The sequence below is a fragment of the Eretmochelys imbricata genome, chromosome 9 (genome assembly GCF_965152235.1).
Source record: "Eretmochelys imbricata isolate rEreImb1 chromosome 9, rEreImb1.hap1, whole genome shotgun sequence".
Taxonomy (NCBI): domain Eukaryota; kingdom Metazoa; phylum Chordata; order Testudines; family Cheloniidae; genus Eretmochelys; species Eretmochelys imbricata.
This window is the reverse complement of record NC_135580.1, coordinates 48,294,054-48,317,311: the sequence shown is the minus strand read 5'-3', so window position 1 is coordinate 48,317,311 and position 23,258 is coordinate 48,294,054. Positions and strand designations below refer to the sequence as shown.

General features: G+C 41.7%; 1 protein-coding gene across 5 annotated transcripts in view; it reads right to left on the bottom strand.

Moving 5' to 3' along the window:
- STAG1 (STAG1 cohesin complex component) overlaps nt 1-23,258 on the bottom strand; it is a 373,810-nt gene that overhangs the window by 180,713 nt on the left and 169,839 nt on the right. For all 5 annotated transcript variants that reach the window (XM_077825490.1, XM_077825488.1, XM_077825489.1 and 2 more), the window contains 2 exons: nt 17,677-17,750; nt 8,772-8,895 (listed from right to left, as the gene is read on the bottom strand). In XM_077825490.1, the coding sequence (XP_077681616.1) occupies nt 8,772-8,895; nt 17,677-17,750 (198 nt within the window). The remainder of the gene's footprint in view (nt 1-8,771; nt 8,896-17,676; nt 17,751-23,258) is intronic.

Here is a 23,258-nt window from a genome sequence, read left to right as displayed (position 1 = left end):
TTGATAAGTTTATGAACGGGATGGTATGATGAGACTGCCTAAAGTGGCATGTAGCCAATCTGCAACTGCTAATAGCAAACAGGGTGGATAAAAATCAATTTAAAAAAAAATTAAAAAATCGTATTTTTTTTAATTTAAATTTTTTTTTTTTGATAAAATGCGTTTTTGGGAAAAAAACTATCTAAAGATAGTTTTAATGAAGATACATTATAGCTCAAAGATATCTCATCATGGAATAGGGATTATAAATTCTAATTCTATAGTATGAGACAATATATTCATGTAATGTTTAAGAAAAGTTTTGTAAATGAGTTCCAATAGTTCATGGATTAGGGACTCAAATTTATGGGGCTCCAGAGGCTTCTGTATAGATTATTTAGGTTAATCTTTCTATCTACTGTGACAGGGTCAGGCCAGATGGCTATAGGAGAGTAATAGAAGGCAGATATATTAGCCCCAGGCAAAGTAGGTCCCTTTTCCCTGGGTAAGGTAACAGGGAAGGTTCCAGAACAATCAGGAACCTTCTGGAGAGAATTAAGACAGGATGATTAGAACACCTGCAGCCAATCAAAAAACTGCTAGAATCAATTAAGGCAGGCTAATCAGGGCACCTGGGTTTTAAAAAGGAGCTCACTTCAGTTTGTGGTGTGCGTGTGAGGAGCTGGGAGCAAGAGGCACTTGGAACTGAGAGTGAGAACACGGAATGTTGGAGGACTGAGGTGCACAAGCATGATCAGACACCAGGAGGAAGGTCCTATGGTGAGGATAAAGAAGGTGTTGGGAGGAGGACATGGGGAAGTAGCCCAGGGAGTTGTAGCTGTCGCACAGCTGTTCCAGGAGGCACTCTAGACAGCTGCATTCCACAGGGCCCTGGGCTGGAACCCAGAGTAGAGGGTGGGCCCGGGTCCCCCCCAAATCCTCCCAACTCCTGGACAGACACAGGAGTTGTCGACCTGGGGACTGTGGATTCAGAAAAATGGCCAAGCTGAGGGCTGCCGTGAAGCTCCAAGGCGAGCAAATCCACCAATAAGCACAAGACCCACCAAGGTAGAGTAGGAACTTTGTCACACTACCCAATAGGACTCAGTGCTCAGTCTAGAAGAAACCATCAGAGATGCTTACTTTTGCCATTCTCAAACTGTGGATTTGTGTCTCCAGAGATAACACCCTTGTGAACAGGAAAAATGTTTTTAAATAAATAATATATAGAGGTGAGAAAAACAGACCTCAACCCTATTGTCCCTCTGCAAATTTGTGTACACAGAGTTAATCCTTACCTTGCTCTAAAAGTGAAAAGTTTCAAAAAGTTCAATGAATAGAAGATTGTTGGGGGCGGAATAGATCTGGACAAGGAGAAAAAGTCTGGAGAAAAATGTGAGAAGGGAGGGACAGGCAGTAGAAACAAAAGTGAAACTGTTTGAGCAGCATATTCCAGAAGTCTTGAGGTCTCTCTCATTGTAGCCTTCATTGATTTGAGATCTACCATATCATTCTCCCACTAGAAGGGAAAACCTATAATGGCAGCAAGCCGTAAGAGAGACTCAGTTTGGGAATATTTTAATGAAATTCCTCTACCCGTGGGTAAGATGGGCATGCATGCAAAATGCAAACAGTGCAACAAAGAAGTGCAAGGTCTGGTTTCCCAAATGAAACAACATCATGAGAAGTGTTCCTTCTCAGGAGGAAGCTGCCTTGAAGATGATGAAAGGAACATGTCTGAACATGCAGGATCTTCAGGTTGGTAAACTTTTTTATTTCATACTTCTTGCTTAAGGACTGCCTGTCTTCGTTCTGGACAAGTCTGGAATTCTCATGTTTGAGCAAAAAATATAGTTGTTACTCTGTGGTACTATGATTTTAGATACAGTTGTGATTAAAAAATAAACAGCTGAAATAGGCAGATCTTCCTTTTACAATTTCACCTTTAAAGTAGTACTGAGTGTCAGTGAATGCAATGAGTAATACTAATTGAACAGAATGGTAATAATAATTGAATAACTGCACTGACTTATTTTGTTTAGAAGAATCCATCCTCAAAATACAGAATTCTGAAGACTATCCATCTTGAAGATCACCATCATTTTCTATAGTTTCAGAGTTATCTGCCAATGATAGTGTGTCAGTCACATCATGTATGTCACATAGCCACAGTATATCACCTGTAGCAAAAAAAAACAAACAAAACTCCATCATCCAGAAACAACCACAGATACGTTTGTGATAAGAACCAGCAGATTACAAAAAGAGGTAATTGATGAAAAAATTGCCTGGTTTGTTTCTGCAAGAAACTCTACTTTCCGTATGATTGAGAACCCACACTTCATTAACATGGTTCAGTCATTAAGACCAAGATACAGTCCACCCAATAGAGCAGATGTTGCAGCAAATTGCTGGATAATGTGCATGAAAGAGAAATTGAGCAGCGTGCGAAAGGTTTAGGGGGTGAAATTGTTAACCTGAGTCTTGATGGGTGGAGCAATGTCCACAATGATCCTGTGGTATGTGCTTGTGTGACAACAGAAGAAGGGAATGTCTTCCTTACAGAAACAATTGATACATCAGGAAATGCACACACAGTAGAATACTTACAAGAAGTAGCAGGAAAAGCTATAACAAACTATGAAAAAAAATTCAAATGTCTAGTATGCAGCTTGGTCACAGACTATGCTGCAAATGTAATCAAGATGAGAAGAAATTATTTAGAAGAGAGTCCCAAGCTAATAACATACGGTTGCAGTGCTCATTTGATGCACCTCCTAGCCAAAGACTTCAGTGTTCCAGTAATAAAGGCTAATGCTGTTGAAATTGCAAAATACTTCCACATCAAACACTTTGCAGCAGCTGCTCTGAAAAAAGTGGGAGGAACCAAGCTAACTCTCCCACAAGACGTGCGATGGAACTCAGTAGTGGACTGTTTTGAGCACTGTATCAAGAACTGGCCTAATCTGATGACAGTTTATGAACAAAATCGTGAAAAAAACAGATGGCACTGTCACAGCCAAAGTTCTCAACATTGGGCTTAAGAGAAATGTTGAACACATGCTGAGTACCCTGAAGCCTGTTTCTGTAGCCTTGAACAAAATGCAGGGAAATCGCCGTTTTATTGCTGGCGCTGTTGAAATTTGGGAGGAACTGAGTGAGATCTCAAAAAGAGAAATAAGCAATGACAGAGTTAAATTACAATAATTAAAAGAACGAATGGGACAAGCATTATCTGCAGCTCATTTTCTTGCAAATATTCTCAATATTTGGTACCAAGGTTAAACTTTAACTGCTGAAGAAGAGGAGTTGGTTATGACATGGACACCCAGCAACCATCCCTCCGTAATGCCAACTATAATAAACTTCAGAGCTAAGGGTGACCCATTCATAGAATCATAGTATAGAATATCAGGGTTGGAAGGGACCTCAGGAGGTCATCTAGTCCAACACCCTGCTCAAAGCAGGGCCCCCTGCTCAATTCAAGAAATATGTGTTTGCTGATGATGTTTTAAAGAAAGTCACACCAGCGAACTGGTGGAAGTCACTTAAGCACTTGGATTCAGAGACTGTTGAAGAGATAATCTCACTTTTAACAGCAGTAGCTGCTTCTGACGGTGTAGAAAGAATATTTTCTTCCTTTGGACTAATTCATTCCAAATTGAGAAATCGTTTGGGACCTGAAAAAGCAGGAAAGCTTGTTTTTCTTTTCCAGATGATGAACAAACAGGAAAATGAAGGTGAAGACGAGTGAGTTAGCTGCAGAAGCCAATATTTTAAGCTTCTCATGTTGACCTGGCTGACATAGTTGATTTAATTTTTGTTTTTTGTTTTTTTAAATATTTCATTTAACTATTTTAGTTAAAAACAATTTTAACAAAAACAAACCTGATTTTAAAAAAATTGAATGTTTAAATAATTCAAAAATTCATATGCTTGTTTTGTTAAAATATTACATGTTTGTTGTTGAAGAAAAAAATCCAGAATACATAACGTTGTTGTTTTAGTTAAATAAAACAATTTAAATGTCTGTCTGGTGATGTTCTCCTCCTAATACAGCATAGCAAGAAAATCCTCCAAATATTAGTGATTAACCTGTTGAACTGGAGATAGTTCGCCTCCCAATGACTTCATAAATATCTGCTTCAATTACCTTTGGTAAATGAAATAACCAAACAATCATTCATTTTCTGATATAGCTGTAAAACTAATCTGAAAAGTTTTCAAAATAAATCACTTAAAAAATGTATCATGTGTACCTTCTAAAAATGAACGCTACATCTATCTCTGCGTTGTGAAAAATATGTATTAAGGTTATAACAACCAACAAGAATGCACTTTTATGTAGAAATCCATGATTAAATCAGGTCTTCCTGACTAGTGATTTAAATCATGATTTAAATGAAATCCACCCTAGTATCAAATATCCCAAATAACCAACGATGGGACACAAGATGGGGAAGAATCTGAGTTATTACCGAGAATTCTTTCCCAAAGGTGTCTGGCTGGTGGTTCTTGCCGATGTGCTTAGGGTCCAACTGACTGCCATATTTGGAGCTGAGAAGGAATTTTTTCCCAGGTCAGATTGGCAGAGACTCTGCAGGTTTTTCACCTTCCTCTGCAGCATGGGGCACGGGTCATTTGCAGGTTTAAACTAGAGTAAATGCTGGATTCTCTGTAATTTGAAATCTTTAAATCATGATTTGAGGACTTCAGGGACTCAGCCAGAGGTCACATCAGAGGAGTGGGAGGGCAAGGTTCTATGGCCTGCAATGTGCAGGAGGTCAGACTAGATGATGATAATGGCCACTTCTGACCGTAAAGTCTATGAAACTTAGTCTCATTTAAACTATTGCAAGGGTTCATCCACTTTGTGAGTGAACACACCTTCTCTCTTGCTGTCTTTCTAAGAAAAGGACTTCAGTTCTTATCCGGGCACCCACAGATACCTGACAAGAACAGCCAGGAGTATCTCCAAAATGTGATGTTTGTAGCCTAAGATCTAGCTGTTTCATTGGAAGCATTATAGGTTGCTTTCAGGGAATGTTGAGAAACAAGCTTGCCTTCTTCAATGAAACCTTTAGCTGCTTTCTTATTGGCTTCCAGTAAATGGTCTATTCCCAGGATATATAGGAAGCTTTCCTTTTCCTCTCTCTAGATTGGAGGATACCAGAGATCACTGTCTCCTCCTGTTGAGTAAAGATGACTTGGAGGCCCAGGTTATTCCTCTCAATTGCCAGCTGACCGAAAGACTAATGAAGCATGTAATAAAGTCAAAACGCTATTTAAGTCTCTCCGTCCATACCATTCCAGATAGCAAGTATTCTCAGAGGTGTCCCTGGAAGACCAGTCCCCTTTCCCATGACCAGAGGAAAAGCAATATGGAAGGGAACAGCTGATAAACACTCCAGTGAAGACAGAACTCATCAAAAAATTCAGACATCAGCTAGCACGCAGTTATTTAATTCAACTACTGATATGTGCAGGTGATGACAGCCTTCTCATGGTTTGCCCTGTCACATACTTAGATATAACCAAGATTATCAAATCAGCATCCAAATGTCACTCAGCAAAACCCTGGATTGATCAAAGGAAATAGTTATCCTGCAAAAAGTGACTCCTTCCAGAGCCACTCTCAGAGAATCATAAGCCTCAGCCTTTCAAATTTGCCAGTTGAATGTTGAAGGTGCATCCCAATCTAATAGCTACTACCTAGCTTGCAATATGTATGCAATGCATGATCAAAGGCTATGTCAGCACTAGCAATTTTGTCAGTCAAGGGTATGAAAAAAAACCACCCCGACTGATAAAAGTTTCACTGACAAAAGCGCTAGTGTGGACAGTGCTATGTCGGCGGGAGAGTGTCTCCTGCCAACATACCTACCGACGCTCAGTGGGGGTGACTGAATTATGCTGGCAGGAGTTCTTTCTCCCACCGGCATAGAGCAGCTACACAGGAGACCTTACAGCAGTGCAGCTGCAGCGGTACAGCTGTGCTGCTATAAGGTCTGTAGTGTAGACATAGCCAAAGATATTACTCTGCAAGAAACCCATATCAAAGATGACATCCAAGAATCACGCTGTCATATTGCCAGCTACAATCTCGTCACCTCTCCCATCACCCAAAACTTGGTCTTGCTATATACGCAAGCAGGACATTAAGGATTATGACAAAACAGATGCCAGGAGCAACTCTGGAATCTTTACCATCTCAATAAGAATCAACAATATAACAGTAGTTAATGTGTATAAATCACAAAATGTTGACGAGCCTTCTCCCCCATTACCTACAGCCTATCACCTGGTTATATATGTTGGTGATTTCAATAGCCACCACGCAATGTGGGGCTATGTTAGTAATGATACTGCAGGCAAGGCACTTCTGGAACGGTCATCAAATGAAGACATCTAGCTCCTTTTCAGTGTGAAAGACAGAGAGAGACACTTCTCATTCTTCCCATTGGAACCCACTGAAACCTAGATCTAGGTTTCCTCACCAAAGACTAGTTCGGAATCTGTCAGAATCCCTCCAAAAATATTCTTGGCAACTTTCCATGCAGTCAGCATCGACTGGTGATAATCCATATTGGGATTGGACTCCCAGTAATCATGTCATTGCCTAAATTGCAAAGGGAGTTGCAAAAGGCAAACTGTCCGGGATTCACTGTGACAACTGAATCTACCATCTATGTGATTCCAACAACACCTGAAAATTTTGATTGTTTCATCCAAATCGTCTAAATAGGTATAAGAAAAAACATCCCTTATGGCCATTGAAAAGGATATACCTTATTGTGGAATGAAGAAAACAGAAAGGAGTGCCAAGTGTTTGATTATGTAAATATTCAACATCCTTACTAGAGTCACTGAAGTTAGTGCACCGCCAAGGATGGACTGAAATGGTTGAAGCTCTGTACTTTACTCACTCCAGTTGCTAAGCTTGGATATTATTGCACCAGCATGGGCCTGCAAAGCCAGTAAAACAGTGAAATACTAAAGTCTCAGTTGATGTGACTGCAGGAATACTTCTTATGCACATAAAAAGCACCACAGGACAAGTTTACTGAGCGCAATGTGCGCAGAATACTCTGGCAAATAGTCATCTTACCACTTGCCTCCGCCCTGCTACCACTGCCCTTCACTGTTGAGGAGGTCAATAAGACCTTTTCACTCATGAAAGCTGGGAATGCTGCAAGACCTGATGGTGTTTTGCCAGAATGTGTTAAAAATCTCAGAGCTAAGTACAAAAAATGGCTGGCAAAACTGTTCTCCAATATCCATTCCTCAGGGTTTGTCCTGAGAATCCGGTGCGAGGCTGCCAAACCTGGGAAGCTAACCGGTAATCCTTTACAGTACCAGCCTATCTCACTCCTCTGCATGTCATACAAGCTTATGGAGAGAATATTACTGGCAAGGATCATACTGCCTGTAAAAGCAATGCTACCAACCAAACAAGCAGGTATATAACCAGGCTGCAGCTGTACTAACCAAGTATTAGCCTTAACACCACACAAAGATGGAATTCCAGTGACAACTCACAACTGAGGTGGCTTTCTTAGACTTATTTGAGGCATACAATATGGTATGAGGGATATTATTGCCTCCTTCTAAAAGCCGGCAAAGTTATTCCATGCAATGCAATGATAAAATTCTTCTGAGAAGTTCTGACCAATCACAGATTTCATGTTTTCCTTGGTGACCAGGTCAGCAGGCCATGCACTGTCAATGATAGTCTACCACAAGGATCAGCCCTATCACCAATTCTGTTTAATATCTATATGAGCAACCTTCCTCAAACATCATCACAGAAATTTGTCTGTGCTGATGACATTGCTCTGACTAAAACCAAACCCCACTAAGGTAGTTGTATCAGCATTTAATCTAAACAAACAGTAGACCAGAATTGTACTTGAACTTCTGTGGCCAGTAGATAAGATACGATCCTATTCCAAAATATTTTGGTGTAACCATAGACCAAAATCTCAAAAATCACTATACCTGAAAAATATCCGTGATAAAATAAAGATGCGTATAAATCTTATCCAAAAATGGGCAGGAATGACCTGGGGAGCTGATGCAAAAAATTCTACGGACCTCTGCAGTAGCCTTTGTCAACTATACTGCAGAATACTGCTCACCCATCTGGGCACATAGCTCCCTCAGATCACTTGTCAACTCTCAACTTAACACAGTCATGCATATCATTACAGGCATAGTAAAAATCAAAGCCACAACCGTAGCTTCCTGTACTGGTGTACATGCACTCACCCCAAATTTGTTGCAACACAGGAATCCTGCAGGGGTCCCATCATATTTGAGGGAACAAGGATCTCCCAATACAGGAAGACCTAAATAATATCTGAAGACTCTGACTTAAATCCAGAAAAACTTTTTGGCTTGCAGTGCAAGAGCTCAAAGACTCAGGGTTTTTCCCCCATGAAAATCAGAGGCACCTAACCGCCTCCATAAATGGAAACTGAGATCCAAACCTATTTGTGAGTATGGAAATGAACTTCAAACTATGCGACATCATGTCAGCCAACGTCCCAAACAATCATATTTTAGTAGTTTCTCTGTCATCCACTCCATGTCACCTGAAGCAATCAACTGGATTACCAGCCTAGACCTGGACATCTAACATTGCTGGGTTTAAGCTACACAAAAGATGACGACTACAGAAATATATCAGTCAAGAAATAAATGAAAGGAAGAAAAATCAAAAGGTGATATATTGAACAGGAAAAGAAAACATTTACTTTTCCTGGTGTCATACTCTGGAAAATATTACTTACCCTGTCATGTAGTGTCCAACCGACATATTTTAAATAACTATCATTCAGGAAGGCATCACTGTACATTTTCATCCACACTCCAATTTCCTCAATACAAACAGCTCTAATCTCAGCAATAGCATCACTAGAGAAAAAGAAAAAAAAATAATACTCTTTAACAAGATTCTAATCAAATACAATTTTCCCTCCATCCCCATTAGTCTAGTGACAATCTACTAGCACCTTATAATACCACAATATTTATAGGTCTGTTTTTACTTTCTCCACCGTATCCATACCCTGATTTTGTCCTCTTTTATCCTTGTGTTCAACTCTGATGTCTCTAAACTTATCCTCAAACACAACAACTTATCAGTTTCATCCCATCCCCTCTGTATTTAAGTATGCTGTTTTTGCCATCCTAAAGAGAGATTTTCACTTTACTCCAGTCCTCAATTACTCCATCTCTTCTTCCATTATTTCAAAGTTCCATAAGTAGCTGTCGATCTTAATGTCTTGACTTCGTCTACTCCATGTTTCCAACATATGATCTACAAAGATCTATCTGGTTGCTTGACTCTTTTTTTGTCTGGATACTTCTATGAGTGTTCAGGCTCCTTTTGTGAAGAGGAGCCTGAAAGCTTGGAAGCAATGAGGAGGAATCAATCTAGTTTTTTTCAGCCAGAGAACCCTGCTCAGATCTCCATTCCTGAGATGAACGTGAGGAACTGGAGGTGCTGGATGACTTCAAGGTGGGGAGAGAAGCTGAAGGTTGCAAAGCCACCAGGTTTGACCCAGTCCTATGATTCATTGCCTGCAGAGAGACCAAAGGAGCCGATGCAGGGGCAAGCCACAGGACTGTATACAAACTGATCACATGAGAGAGGACCAGGGATCTTCATTGCAGTCAGGGAAGTTGTGGATGTGAACACCCAGGTTGCAGCCCAACCTACTGGTCTTGGGTGGTTCTGTGGGTCCCATCTGCTGTGATAACTGGGTCTAAAAACTTACCCTAATCGTGAGCTCAACTATAAAAAGTGTGTGAACATTCATAAAGTGCGAGAATAGCCTATAATAATAAACAATGATGAGAAAAGTTCCAAAAGGGAGAGAGAAAGACTGTATTAGTACAAACAAAAAGGCCGACAGATATAATTCAAGGACTGAGTAAAGGTAATAGCTGGTAAACAAGAACAGTGTGAGACCAAAAATTAATGAAACAAAATCGGTATGTTGAAAAGTGGTTTTATTGGAGGACAAAATAATGAGAGGATGAACCATTCTGCCTACCACTCCCTTAAACAAAAATTAATATAGATGAACAGATGGAGGTTAACACGATGCTGGCTGATGGAAAGGCAAGAGAAGAGAAAGGAGCAAGCTTCACCATAATGGTTGCCACACCAACAGTCTCCTGGGAATCCAGATCTCCTTCATCATAATCCTAAAGATGCCCTGACCAGACCCGGCCAGAGAGATGGAGCCAGATGACATTGCCACCTCCACCAGCTTTGGCTAAATCCTGAATACTACCAGAGATGTGAGATTTTGTGTGTGTGAGTGTGACACATTAGAATCATAGAATATCAGGGTTGGAAGGGACCTCTGGAGGTCATCTAGTCCAACCCCCTGCTCAAAGCAAGACCAATCCCCAATTTTTGTCCCAGATCCCTAAATGGCCCCCTCAAGGATTGAACTCACAACCCTGGGTTTAGCAGGCCAATGCTCAAACCACTGAGCTATCCCTCCCCCCTTTGAAACACCTTTGTGTGTTCTTTTCCTTCCCCATTTATTTCTTCTCTTATATCCCTCTCCTTTTTCTTTTGTCTAATGAGAGTCTGGCTCACCCATTGAAGACTGCATATTCTGTAACACTGGTATGAGTCATGACCAAAAAGGCAACTAAAAACAATATCCTAAACACTTCAATGCTAGTAAAGTTTGCCAGGTCTCAGAGTGGTTGATTAGACCATGTGCTGCATCTGTTTTTTTTCAGTAATGAGGATGCAAGTGAAAATCAACATCAGAGACAGAAGCTGCATTTTCTCTTTGCTATTCTTTTCTCTCCCCTTTAATAAATTGCAATTGGTATTCTATTATTTAACAGTGCAATAAAAACTGTGATTAATCGTGATTATTTTTTATCACGATTAATTTTTTTTAGTTAATCACGTGAGTTAACTGTGATTTATCGACAGCCCTAGTTTCTTTGTAACATTCCTCTGTACAAAGCCTAACTCACTTAGGCACTATGATGTAATTGCCTGTCTTACTCTCAGTACCATAAAAGACAAACAGACTCTGTGATTTACTGAATTCCTTGAACCTAGTAAATAACACTTCCTTATTCACTATCTCCAAACCATTCATGATTTCATAGACCTCTATCATATCCCCTCTTAGTTTTCTCTTTTCCAAGTTGAAAAGTTTCAGTCTTTTTACTCTCTACTCAGATGGAATCGTCCCATACCCTTAATCATTTTTGTTGCTTTTCTCTGTACCTTTTCCAATAAGTTATCAGTACTGAAATCTTCCATTTCACTTAATATTAAAAGAGAAGCCAGTGTAAAGGACTAGAATGACAGACAACACCCTGTGTTGCTACACAGGCAGGCTGTATTCCAAACCAGCTGAACCTTTCTAAGGTCAAAAGTTTCATTCCTAATTAAACCTGGAAGTCACCAATGCATAGATTACTGTGACCAAGTATGAATCCATCAGGACGGGGAAGAATGTCCTAGCTAACTGTACATAGAAAAGGCATTTTTTTGCCATCATAACTACCTGTACATGGAGTGAGGAGACTAAAAGGACCCCAAGTCTACAGACCATCTTGATCATCTGAGGGAAGAAAGCTTTAAGGCCATTATAGGGGCGGAGAGTTCTTTGAAGCGCTTCCCTCTCCTCACCAACATCACTTTCTTTTTGCCTGGGTTTGGCTTCAGTCAGCTACCCTTCATTCAAGTTTGTATGTTCCTTGGGCACCAGCAGAGCTGGGGCAGCTGGAATTAGATGTAATGCATTACGTTGTCCACATACTGCTGGCATTTCAGTCTGTGTCATCTCACTATCTCTCCAAATGGCTCCATACAAACTGAAGAAACTGGAGAGAGGATGGATCCCTGATTAACTTCACAGGTAAGGGCTTTGCAGACAGGCATAGGAGCAGCCTATTATCACCCTCTCAACACCTCTGTTAAATCTATATAGTGAGACAGCAGAATCCCATGATCAATGGTGGCAAACATCTCATAGAGCCAGCTGTGTGAATAATGGCATATGCCCCTTGTCCGCAGACAAGAAGTCATCCATCAGGTTTCTCCTTCCCAAAACAACACTGACAGAAACAAGGGCTTTCGTTGCTGGCAGCAGCATGAGAATGTGCTTGGATTGACAGGAGAGTCTTTGAAAAACCATCTACTCTTCTCCGCTATCCCTTAGCAGCAATGGCAGCTACAGAGCAGAATCAGAATATTTCCCACCACCATCACCAGTGGGAGAATGGGCCAGTAAGTCAGCTTTAAGTGTTAATCTTCCATCCAATGGAGTATGGAATTTTTTTGTTTTTTTACAGGCTATACCACCACAATGTGTGGGTGGGGGTGAGGGCTGCAAAATCCCTCAAAACTGCTACTAGCAGAGAGAAGAGCTTTTTCCTCCCTCTGTTTGGTGACAAGACCACGACCCCCCATCTTCATGTTAGTTACGTAATTCAAAGCCTAAAATACCTCTGTGTCCCCTTTCTGCACTATAAGAAGATGATTTGCAATCCCCGACGCCTCCCACATCATGACACCAACATGATGCTAGGGAGTGTCAAGCAAACCTCTCTCATCCAAGGCATCTGGTCCAGCAGTAGACCAACACTTAATAAATCCATTACACATCAGCTTGCGTTTCTACTTAGATGGATCTGGAGTTCTCATTTAGAGCTAATGCAAAGGCACATACCAACACAGTCTGATTCTGCTCTCAGACCAGTTTTAGGGTTAGGATTATGCCCACTTCAATGGTATAACTCTAATGTCTTTACAATGAGGTGTCAGAGCACAATCAAGCCCAAGAGCTTCAGCTTATGCAGTTCAATGTCAGTGGGCAGAGGAATTCTGTCGTTCATAATCTGGTTACCAATAAGATATCCATGTTCTAGTCTGCACCATCAAACCTGGCTACATAATGCCACAGACCCAGTGCCAGCTCATCTCTTTCACTGTAGACTACTTGACAAATCACAGTCCCAGACCCTGAGAGGTAAGCATGGAAGCAGGAGAGCCACCTTATTTCCATCACAACACAAATGCAAAAAAACCCACCTCAAATCCTTTGAATGCAGTATCATGCTCATATCCCCACTTAACCCACGACCCTGAACATCCTCTTCTCTACTTCGCAACTTATCAGAGACCTGCTGACCTTTCCCTTGTGCCCCTTCACATCTTCATTCACTCATCCTTGCCCTCCAAGCACTTCGCAACTCTCCTGTTTTTCACAGTGCTGCTTTCTAGTGTTGAAAGAACCAAGCAGATAGTAAATGAGGCTATGTGGGAGACAGGAACAGAATGTGGATGTGTGGGGCAAAAGAAAGCAAGGCTGTGCATAAAGCCTAGGGGCAAAAGGGTTGTTTGTAGAGAAGAGGGCTGTATTAGGGAAATCAGTGCTATTCAAAGAGGTGGGGGGATCCCAGACCCTGAGTTGCAGTGCCTCTGTCTTTTAAAGGCTCCCCCTACGTTCCTGCTTTAGCTTCCCACAGTCAAGCTGAGGCAACATTGCCATGAGCAGCCTTTCAAGCACCATGCCTTGACATCAAAGGCCTGAGAGCCTACCTCCGACACCTGCCTAGTTCACAGCATTGCTCTTCCTAACCCAAGCCCCTCTGCACATAATAGACCTCCATAAGACCCATGCACATGTCTGGTCTTCTCCCTCTATTCTAACATTACCACTAAATTCCTCTGTCCACCTTACCCAGGCAGAAACCTCGGATTCCCCTTCCCCTTGTCATCTCCAATCAACTTGCACAAAGCCTGGGAAACAAGCAGGGAGAACTGGAGGTCCTGGCAAAATCAGGGAATTATGATGTGATTGGAATAACGGAGACTTGGTGGGATAAGTCGCATGACTGGAGTACTGTCATGGATGGGTATAAACTGTTCAGGAAGGACAGGGAGGCCAGAAAAGGTGGGGGAGTTGCACTGTATGTAAGGGAGCAGTATGACTGCTCAGAGCTCAAGTATGAAACTGCAGAAAAACCTGAGAGTCTCCGGATTAAGTTTAGAAGCCTGAGCAACAAGGGTGATGTCGTGGTGGGAGTCTGCTATAGACCACCGGACCAGGGGGATGAGGTGGACGAGGCTTTCTTCCGGCAAGTTGCAGAAGCTACTAGATCACATGCCCTGGTTCTCATGGGCGACTTCAATCATCCTGATATCTGCTGGGAGAGCAATACAGCGGTGCACAGACAATCCAGGAAGTTTTTGGAAACTGTAGGGGACAATTTCCTGGTGCAAGTGCTGGAGGAACCAACTAGGGGCGGAGCTCTTCTTGACCTGCTGCTCACAAACCGGGAAGAATTAGTAGGGGAAGCAAAAGTGGATGGGAACCTGGGAGGCAGTGACCATGAGGTGGTCAAGTTCAGGATCCTGACACAAGAAAGAAAGAAAAGCAGCAGAATACGGACCCCGAACTTCAGAAAAGCAGACTTTGACTCCCTCAGGGAACTGATGGGCAAGATCCCCTGGGAGAATAACATGAGGGGGAAAGGAGTCCAGGAGAGCTGGCTGTATCTTAAAGAATCCTTATTGAGGTTACAGGGACAAACCATCCCGATGTGTAGAAAGAATAGTAAATATGGCAGGCGACCAGCTTGGCTTAACAGTGAAATCCTTGCTGATCTTAAACACAAAAAAGAGGCTTACAAGAAGTGGAAGATTGGACAAATGACCAGGGATGAGTATATAAATATTGCTCGGGCATGTAGGAATGGAATCAGGAAGGCTAAATCACACCTGGAGTTGCAGCTAGCAAGGCAGAGTAACAAGAAGGGTTTCTTCAAGTATGTTGGCAATAAGAAGAAAGCCAAGGAAAGTGTGGGCCCCTTACTAAATGAGGGAGGCAACCTAGTGACAGAGGATGTGAAAAAGCTAATGTACTCAATGCTTTTTTTGCCTCTGTCTTCACGAACAAGGTCAGCTCCCAGACTACTGCACTGGGCAGCACAGCATGGGGAGGAGGTGGCCAGCCCTCTGTGAAGGAAGAAGTGGTTCGGGACTATTTACAAAAACTAGACGTGCACAAGTCCATGGGGCTGGATGCGCTGCATCCAAGAGTGCTAAAAGAATTGGCAGATGTGATTGCAGAGCCATTGGCCATTATCTTTGAAAACTCATGGCGATCGGGGGAAGTCCCGGAAGATTGGAAAAAGGCTAATGTAGTGCCCATCTTTAAAAAAGGGAAGAAGGAGGATCCTGGGAACTACAGGCCGGTCAGTCTCACCTCAGTCCCCGGAAAAATCACGGAGCATGTCCTCAAGGAATCAATTCTGAAGCGCTTAGACAAGAGGAAAGTGATCAGGAACAGTCAGCGTGGATTCACCAAGGGAAAGTCATGCCTGACTAATCTAATTACCTTCTATGATGAGATAACTGGTTCTGTGGATGAAGGGAAAGCAGTGGACGTGTTATTCCTCGACTTTAGCAAAGCTTTTGACACGGTCTCCCACAGTATTCTTGTCAGCAAGTTAAAGAAGTATGGGCTGGATGGATGCACTACAAGGTGGGTAGAAAGTTGGCTAGATTGTCAGGCTCAACGGGTAGTGATCAATGGCTCCATGTCTAGTTGGCAGCCGGTATCTAGCGGAGTGCCCCAAGGGTCGGTCCTGGGGCCGGGTTTGTTCAATATCTTCATTAATGATCTGGAGGATGGTGTGGATTGCACCCTCAGCAAGTTTGCGGATGACACTAAACTGGGAGGAGTGGTAGATACGCTGGAGGGTAGGGATAGGATACAGAGGGGCCTAGACAAATTGGAGGATTGGGCCAAAAGAAATCTGATGAGGTTCAACAAGGACAAGTGCAGAGTCCTGCACTTAGGACGGAAGAATCCAATGCACCGCTACAGACTAGGCAGCAGTTCTGCAGAGAAGGACCTAGGGGTGACAGTGGACGAGAAGCTGGATATGAGTCAACAGTGTGCCCTTGTTGCCAAGAAGGTCAATGGCATTTTGGGCTGTATAAGTAGGGGCATTGCCAGCAGATCGAGGGACGTGATTATTCCCCTCTATTCGACATTGGTGAGGCCTCATCTGGAGTACTATGTCCAGTTTTGGGCCCCACACTACAAGAAGGATGTGGAGAAATTGGAGAGGGTCCAGCGAAGGGCAACAAAAATGATTAGGGGACTGGAACACATGAGTTATGAGGAGAGGCTGAGGGAACTAGGATTGTTTAGTCTACGGAAGAGAAGAATGAGCGGGGATTTGATAGTTGCTTTTAACTACCTGAAAGGTGGATCCAAAGAGGATGGATCTAGACTATTCTCAGTGATAGCAGATGACAGGACAAGGAGTAATGGTCACAAGTTGCAGTGGGGGAGGTTTAGGTTGGATATTAGGAAAAACTTTTTCACTAGGAGGGTGGTGAAACACTGGAATGCGTTACCTAGGGAGGTGGTGGAATCCCCTTCCTTAGAAGTTTTTAAGGTCAGGCTTGAGACAGCCCTGGCTGGGATGATTTAGTTGGGATTGGTCCTGCTCTGGGCAGGGGGTTGGACTAGATGGTCTCCAGAGGTCCCTTCCAACTCTGTTATTCTATGATTCTATGAACTTCCTAACATCCCCACATATTTCTGTTCACACCCCCCAGGCAGCCCTACTGTTACCCACCCACTGTTCTCTTTTTGCCCAGTCTGCCTCAAGGCTTTCACAGATGACCAAAATGCATCCGATGAAGTGAGCTGTAGCTCACAAAAGCTTATGCTCAAATAAATTTGTTAGTCTCTAAGGTGCCACAAGTACTCCTTTTCCTTTTGCAAAATTTTAAAGTTGAACAACATATGTTTCTTTATGACTAAAACAGTTGAATTCCACAGTTTCATATCCTGGAAGCTTACTTCGCAAGTTTACATGTTTTTAAACAATTAATTACAATGTTAACATATTATCTTATCTTACATAAATAAGCCAAGCAATCAGTTGTAAAATAAGGAACAAATTCACCAGTATGCTCCAGCTGCTTTGCACTATCTGTGATGTGAAGCAGCCATAAATTAATTTTAACTAGCCATTGTAAATTAATTGATTTGCACTGCTCCAAATTAGCACAAAGCTGCCAGAACCTGCTGGTTTTTCTGGCTCTAAAACTTATTTAAAGCCCCCCACCCCCAAATTCCCAAGTAAAAACACTGTTAAATTGGAATTAAGATGGAGAGTACACATCAGTAATTTAAGGACAAAAATCACTATAATAATGTTTGCAATTGTACCTAAACCAAGAATTACAAATCCAGGAAATTTAGAGTTAAGGTTAAACTTAGAAGACATCCAAAATGTTAAGGCATTTAAATGGACAGTGAAGGCACCCAATTAACTTTTTTGCTCTGTACAACATGAAATAACCATATGCTTATTATTATTATTATGGCATTTCAGTCTTTGTGGTCCCACCTTAGCTGAAACGGCTTTTTAACAGTGGATTCACTTTTTTCATTTTTTCTCCCCTATGGTGTTACTTAGGACCAAATTAAGGTTGTCTGGGTATCTTATTTATTTGGGTAAAAAAGGGAGACACCTAAATTCTCTTTCTTAACTTCAAAGATTATAATGGTTTTAGTTTTGTTTCAGGGGGACCTAGAATGTTACACCACAAGAAAATCAACATAAATTTTTATTGAATTCAGCAAATAAGGCCCTCTACAATGCTCATTCTCTTACCGGTATCTATGAACAAATATGCCCTTAAAAATAGAGTTCATCATATTTTCGATTTCATCTTGGTTTTCTTGCAGCTGCAAAAAAGAAATAAAAGATCACTAATATTTCAGACTGGCATCCTGATAATTTATAGTATTAGCATCCTGAAACATTATACTACTTGATTTGAGAAGTATGCTTCATTCAAAGGTATTATAATTTGCATTTCTCTTCTTCCCAATAGGTATAAATAAAAACATTTTATACATATATAGTGCCTTCATGGAAGGAAGTTAACACATTCTACAAACATTAATGAATTTAGACTGAGAAGCAACCCTTTGACTAAGTATTAGCCCCCTTTTTTGCAAAGAAAATTGAGGCAAGGAGAGATTAAGTGCCCAATTCTGCTGCCCACCTTCAATCTTCATTTAAGTAAATGGATCTGCAGGTGCTCAGCATCTCTGGAAATCATAGAATGACAGAATATTAGGATTGGAAGAGACCTCAGGAGGTCATCTAGTCCAATCCCCTGCTCAAAGCAGGACCAACACCAACTAAATCATCCCAGACAGGGCTTTGTCAAGCCGGGCCTTAAAAACTTACAAGGCCTAATTATGAATTTAAAAGAATAAATTTTTCAAACTTGTGGCCCCAATTCAGGAAAGCATTAAAGCATCTGCTTGACTTTAAGTATGTGCTTAACTGCCACTGAGTTCAATGCACATGCTTAATGTTAGGTATATACTTAATTGCTTTACTGAATAGGGAAACTTTCTAGAATTGGCACCTAGGTGCTTAGAGTTGGGGCTAGTCCCCTGACACCCAGCCTTGTGCCCTAATGTGAAGATCTACTGTAAAAACAGACTCTTTAAAAAATGGCATAATGGGGATTCATGTTTATTCTCCCTCATTGATTTCTGTATCAAATATGCTGATTTTACAAGTAAAAGAATTGCTTTTCTGAGTTCCTGTTCTGAAAACTCATCCCAGGGAAGAGTTCAAATGAATTATTGATATCTTGCATGTCACCATTACTACTATTAGATCTACTGACAAATTATGTCTTCCAATTACACCTGTATAACTCTGGTGTTTCCAACTGGGATTTACAGGTGTAACTAACTGGAAATTAGTAAGTAATTCTACTGATCATGTGCAAAAGTGAATAAAATCCAGCTCACTCAGTTTCAGCTGTGTTGGCTTTGCATGACTTAGGGCTTCTCAACATACAAAACTATAGATAAAGTGGCATATCTCCTCCTCTCCCAAATGTCAATACAGTTATAATGGTATAAATATGTTTATGTCACTACATCTTATTCCCATATGGAAAGAGGAATAAGCTACATTTGTATAAGCACATTTATACCAGTATAACTGCATCCACTCTGGATTGCTCCTGTATAACCACAACTAAAAAAGTATCCCTCAATTGATAGAATTACACCAATACAAAAATTGTATGTAGACCAGGCCTAACAAGAAAAAACAGTAAAATCTTACTTTTGTCACTAAATTAAGTAAATATGACCCAGATTACACAAAAAGAACAGATCTGCTGAGAAAGAAGGTGCCTGTTTTACATAATCCTTTTTCAAGGCATAACTGCCTTTACCACACAAAATCATAACTGTTCCATCAAAAAGGGCATTAACTCTTCGTTTTTATCATTCACAGCATTTCTTAATATCAAAGTATAACACTACAAAGTGCAGGAATGAAAATATTTCATATCTTCAGTACAAAGCCACAATATAGGATTGCCAGTACAGATTGCACAGATATATATATAATAATTAACATTTTTTTCATAGATTCAACATACGAAGGCCAGAAGGGAACATTATCATAATTTAGTCTGACCGCCTGCATAGCGCAGACCAGATAATTTCAACAAGTGATTTCATTTATAATTCTTAGCATTTCTATACTACCTTCCATGTGAAGATCTCAATGTAATTTGTACAAATGAATAGTTAAGCCTCACACTTTAGGGTTGCCAATTTTGGTTGGACGTATTCCCGGAGGTTTCATCACATGACATAATCTTTAATTAAAGATTAATATTTAATTCCTGGAGGCTCCAGGACAATCCTGGAGGGTTGGCAGCCCTACTTCCCTGAGAGGAGAGAAATCATTATACACCACCTTATACATGGAAAAACTGAGGTACACAGGAGTTAAGGGCTAAATTTTCAAAAAAATGCGCACACAAATCCCCATAGGCACGTTTTATTCCACAGTGCAAGCAAGGGATAAGTGCAAAAGGGATAGTTGGGCACATACAGCCCCTGTACAAAAGGATGAGTATACACAAAAGGACAGGATTGTGGGCATGGCTTCAAGGATAGGCAACACAGTATTTTCGAACTCAAGCCAATTTAGACACACAAATTAGACGATTAAGCACATGAATCCGCAAAGGCATAGGCTGTGCTAGTTTTCAATCAGCACTGCCTTTGCTGACCTCATATCCTATACTAAAGAAGCAGCAGCTGAGGCACAAGACCCAGACAGTCAGCCACATGAACAGAAACATATGGCTGGAGTCAACCTAGATGAGGCAGAAGAAGAGAAGGACAATGAGGATAAAGATGAGCACAGAGCCCTGTCCACTCTGAGGAAGAATTGGAACCCAAGGAGGAATTCTGAAATTAACTGTTAATTTACGCAGAAATGAGGTAAGTATTTGTGATGGAGTGTTCACCCCACACAAGATTGGAAGGGGTTATTGGGCCTATCTAACTGTCCAGGCTGCACCTGAAAGAGGAGCCAGGGGACAGGGAATTGATGAAATAGGGAGGCTTATCTAGACAGGAACAGTATAAAGCTCTGAAAGCAGAAGGGGGCTGTAGGAAGTAGGCTGCAGTAACTCCCTTGGAGAAGGGAATTGGGAGGCTGGCAAACCAGGGGGGAACCAGGAAGGTAGAAAAGGCTCAGGGGGAAAGCAGAAAGGTAGGACAATGCAGGCCTTAGCTGCTGACTGGAGGGCCCCTGAGCTGGAAGCCAGGGTAGAAGGCGGGCCCTGGTTCCCTTAACAGCCCCTGAGCACATGGCATAGACCAGGCAAAGGACAGTGGACTGGCTGGGAAAATTTGTTTTGGAAATACTTTGTGGGGCACGCAAGGGGGAACTACATAGTGACCTGGAAGGAACGCTGAGTCATGAAGAGGAGGCTGTGGTTCCCAGAGGGAGATGGGCCTGGGAGTGAGAAAGGACAATAGGTAGGGACACCACCAGAGGAAGGCGACACCTGACAGAGCTAATCCCCAAGAGGAGGCACCATCAACGGTAAGTGGACCCCATGACAGTATCAAAGAAAAGTTAAGGATACAAGATTGAAGTTTATAAATAATATGGGGGAGGCAGTAACATAGGGTAGGAATAAATGGTCAATTCTCAGAATGGAGAGAGGTAAATAGTGGTGTCCCCTAGGGGTCTGTGCTGGGACCAGTACAGATCAACATATTCATAAATTATCTGGAAAAAGGGGTGAACACTGAAGTGGCAAAATTTGCAGATGATACAAGACTACTCATGATAGTTAAGTCCAAAGCAGATTGCAAAGAGTTACAAAGGAATCTCACAAAACTGGGTGACTGAGCAACAAAATGGCAGATGAATTCAATGTTGATAAATGCAAAGTAATGCATATTGGAAAACATAATCCCAACTAAACATATAAAATGATGGGGTCTAAATTAGCTCTTACCCCTCAAGAAAAAGATCTTACAGTCATTGTGGATAGTTCTTTGAAAACATCCACTCAATGTGCAGCAGCAGTCAAAAAAGCTAACAGAACACTGGGAATCATTAAGAAAGGGATAGATAAGAAGACAGAAAACATAATATTTCCTCTATATAAATCCATGGTATGCCCACATCTTGAATACTGTGTGCAGATGTGGTTGCCCCATCTCAAAAAAGATATGTTGGAATTGGAAAAGGTTCAGGAAAGGGCAACAAAAATTATTAGGGGTATGGAATGGCTTCCATATGAGGAGAGATTAATAAAACTGGGACTTTTCAGCGTGGAAAAGAGACAACTAAGGGGGGATATGACAGAGGTCTATAAAATCATGACTGGTTTGGAAAAAGTAAATAAGGAAGTGTTATTTACTCCTTCTCATAACATAAGAACTAGGGGGCACCAAATGAAATTAACAGGGCAGCAAGTTTAAAACAAAACAAAAAAATATTTTTTCGCACACCGCACAGTCAACCTGTGGAACTCCTTGCCAGAGGATGTTGTGAAGACCAAGACTATAACAGGGTTCAAAAAAGAACTAGATAAGTTCATGGAGGATAGGTCCATCAATAGCTACTAACCAGGATGGGCAGAGATGGTGTCCCTAGCCTCTGTTTGCCTGAAGCTGGGAATGGGCAACAGGGGATGGATCACTTGATGATTACCTGTTCTGTTCATTCCCTCTGGGGCACCTGGCATTGGCCACTGTTGGAAGACAGGATACAGAGCTAGATAGTATGGCTGTTCTTGTGAGTACAGAAAAAGAGCACAAAGCAATACACAGACATTCTGTTCAAATGGGAAAATGAGCTGCAATGTACAAGATTCAATGGGGTAGGTCACGGGACAGAATGGAGGTTCACTCCTCCTTTTTTTCTCAGTGTTTTCCACAGTGGCTCTGAGATTAGCTGAGAAAGGACCCACAATAGCTGGCCACTGTGCTGAGCAGCAGTAGCAAGTGGAAGCACAGCAGGGCACTGGCCCCTTTCACAACTAGTGCTGTTGATGCTGAGTCACAGAGGCGGGATAGCCTGAGGTGGGATGCCCCCATGAGCCCACATGTTGGTCTCTGCCATCTCAACATGGTTAAGGGCTGATGAGAGACTATGTTCTGAGCCAACCGTTGATGAAATTTGAGATTTGTATATTATTTTCCATTGTCAGGGCTTCCGCACCATCAGCCATGACACTGGCATGAGTAAAAGAAAGCATCTCCCTTGTGTCTGCCATCTCTCTTGGCCCAGTTCTGGATGTTCCTCTCTCATATCCAGGAGGAAATACAGAATCTACTTATAAATTACCAGATCAGTCTCCACCCCCAGGTAATTCCCCCAGACGAAGTGTTGGCCAGGTAAGAATCTCCATCCATCAGACGCCTCAGCTAGCTAAAGGATCTAGTAAGATAGCAAGTTGTGGACTGGCAGAAACTGCCAACACATGAAAACCAAAGGAGCAATAAAGATCACTTGGTCAATAAGGAATGAACTGGCAAACACAGACACTGGGACACCAACAGGACATCAGAAAAGCCTCTAATCTTTTTGTTTTGGTCACAAAACCAGTCAGTGATGCATTAAAAAATACCTAGCTGCTCACTGCTAATGTGTCCAGACCAGCAATCTCCTGCATGACTTTGTTATGATGGTCTAGACCACCTATTGAGTTATCTGCTGTTCTTCCTCAACTTAGCTAGATAGCCCTTCACCATTCACAACTCTTTATGGTCATATGGAATGTACATGTAAGTCCCTCTGTCATCCCTGATCTCCTCATAATCCTCCAGGGCCCATCCATAGCACTGACGCGGTCAATTATTTTTTTCTGATCAGTGTTCATCTTACAGAGCAAATCT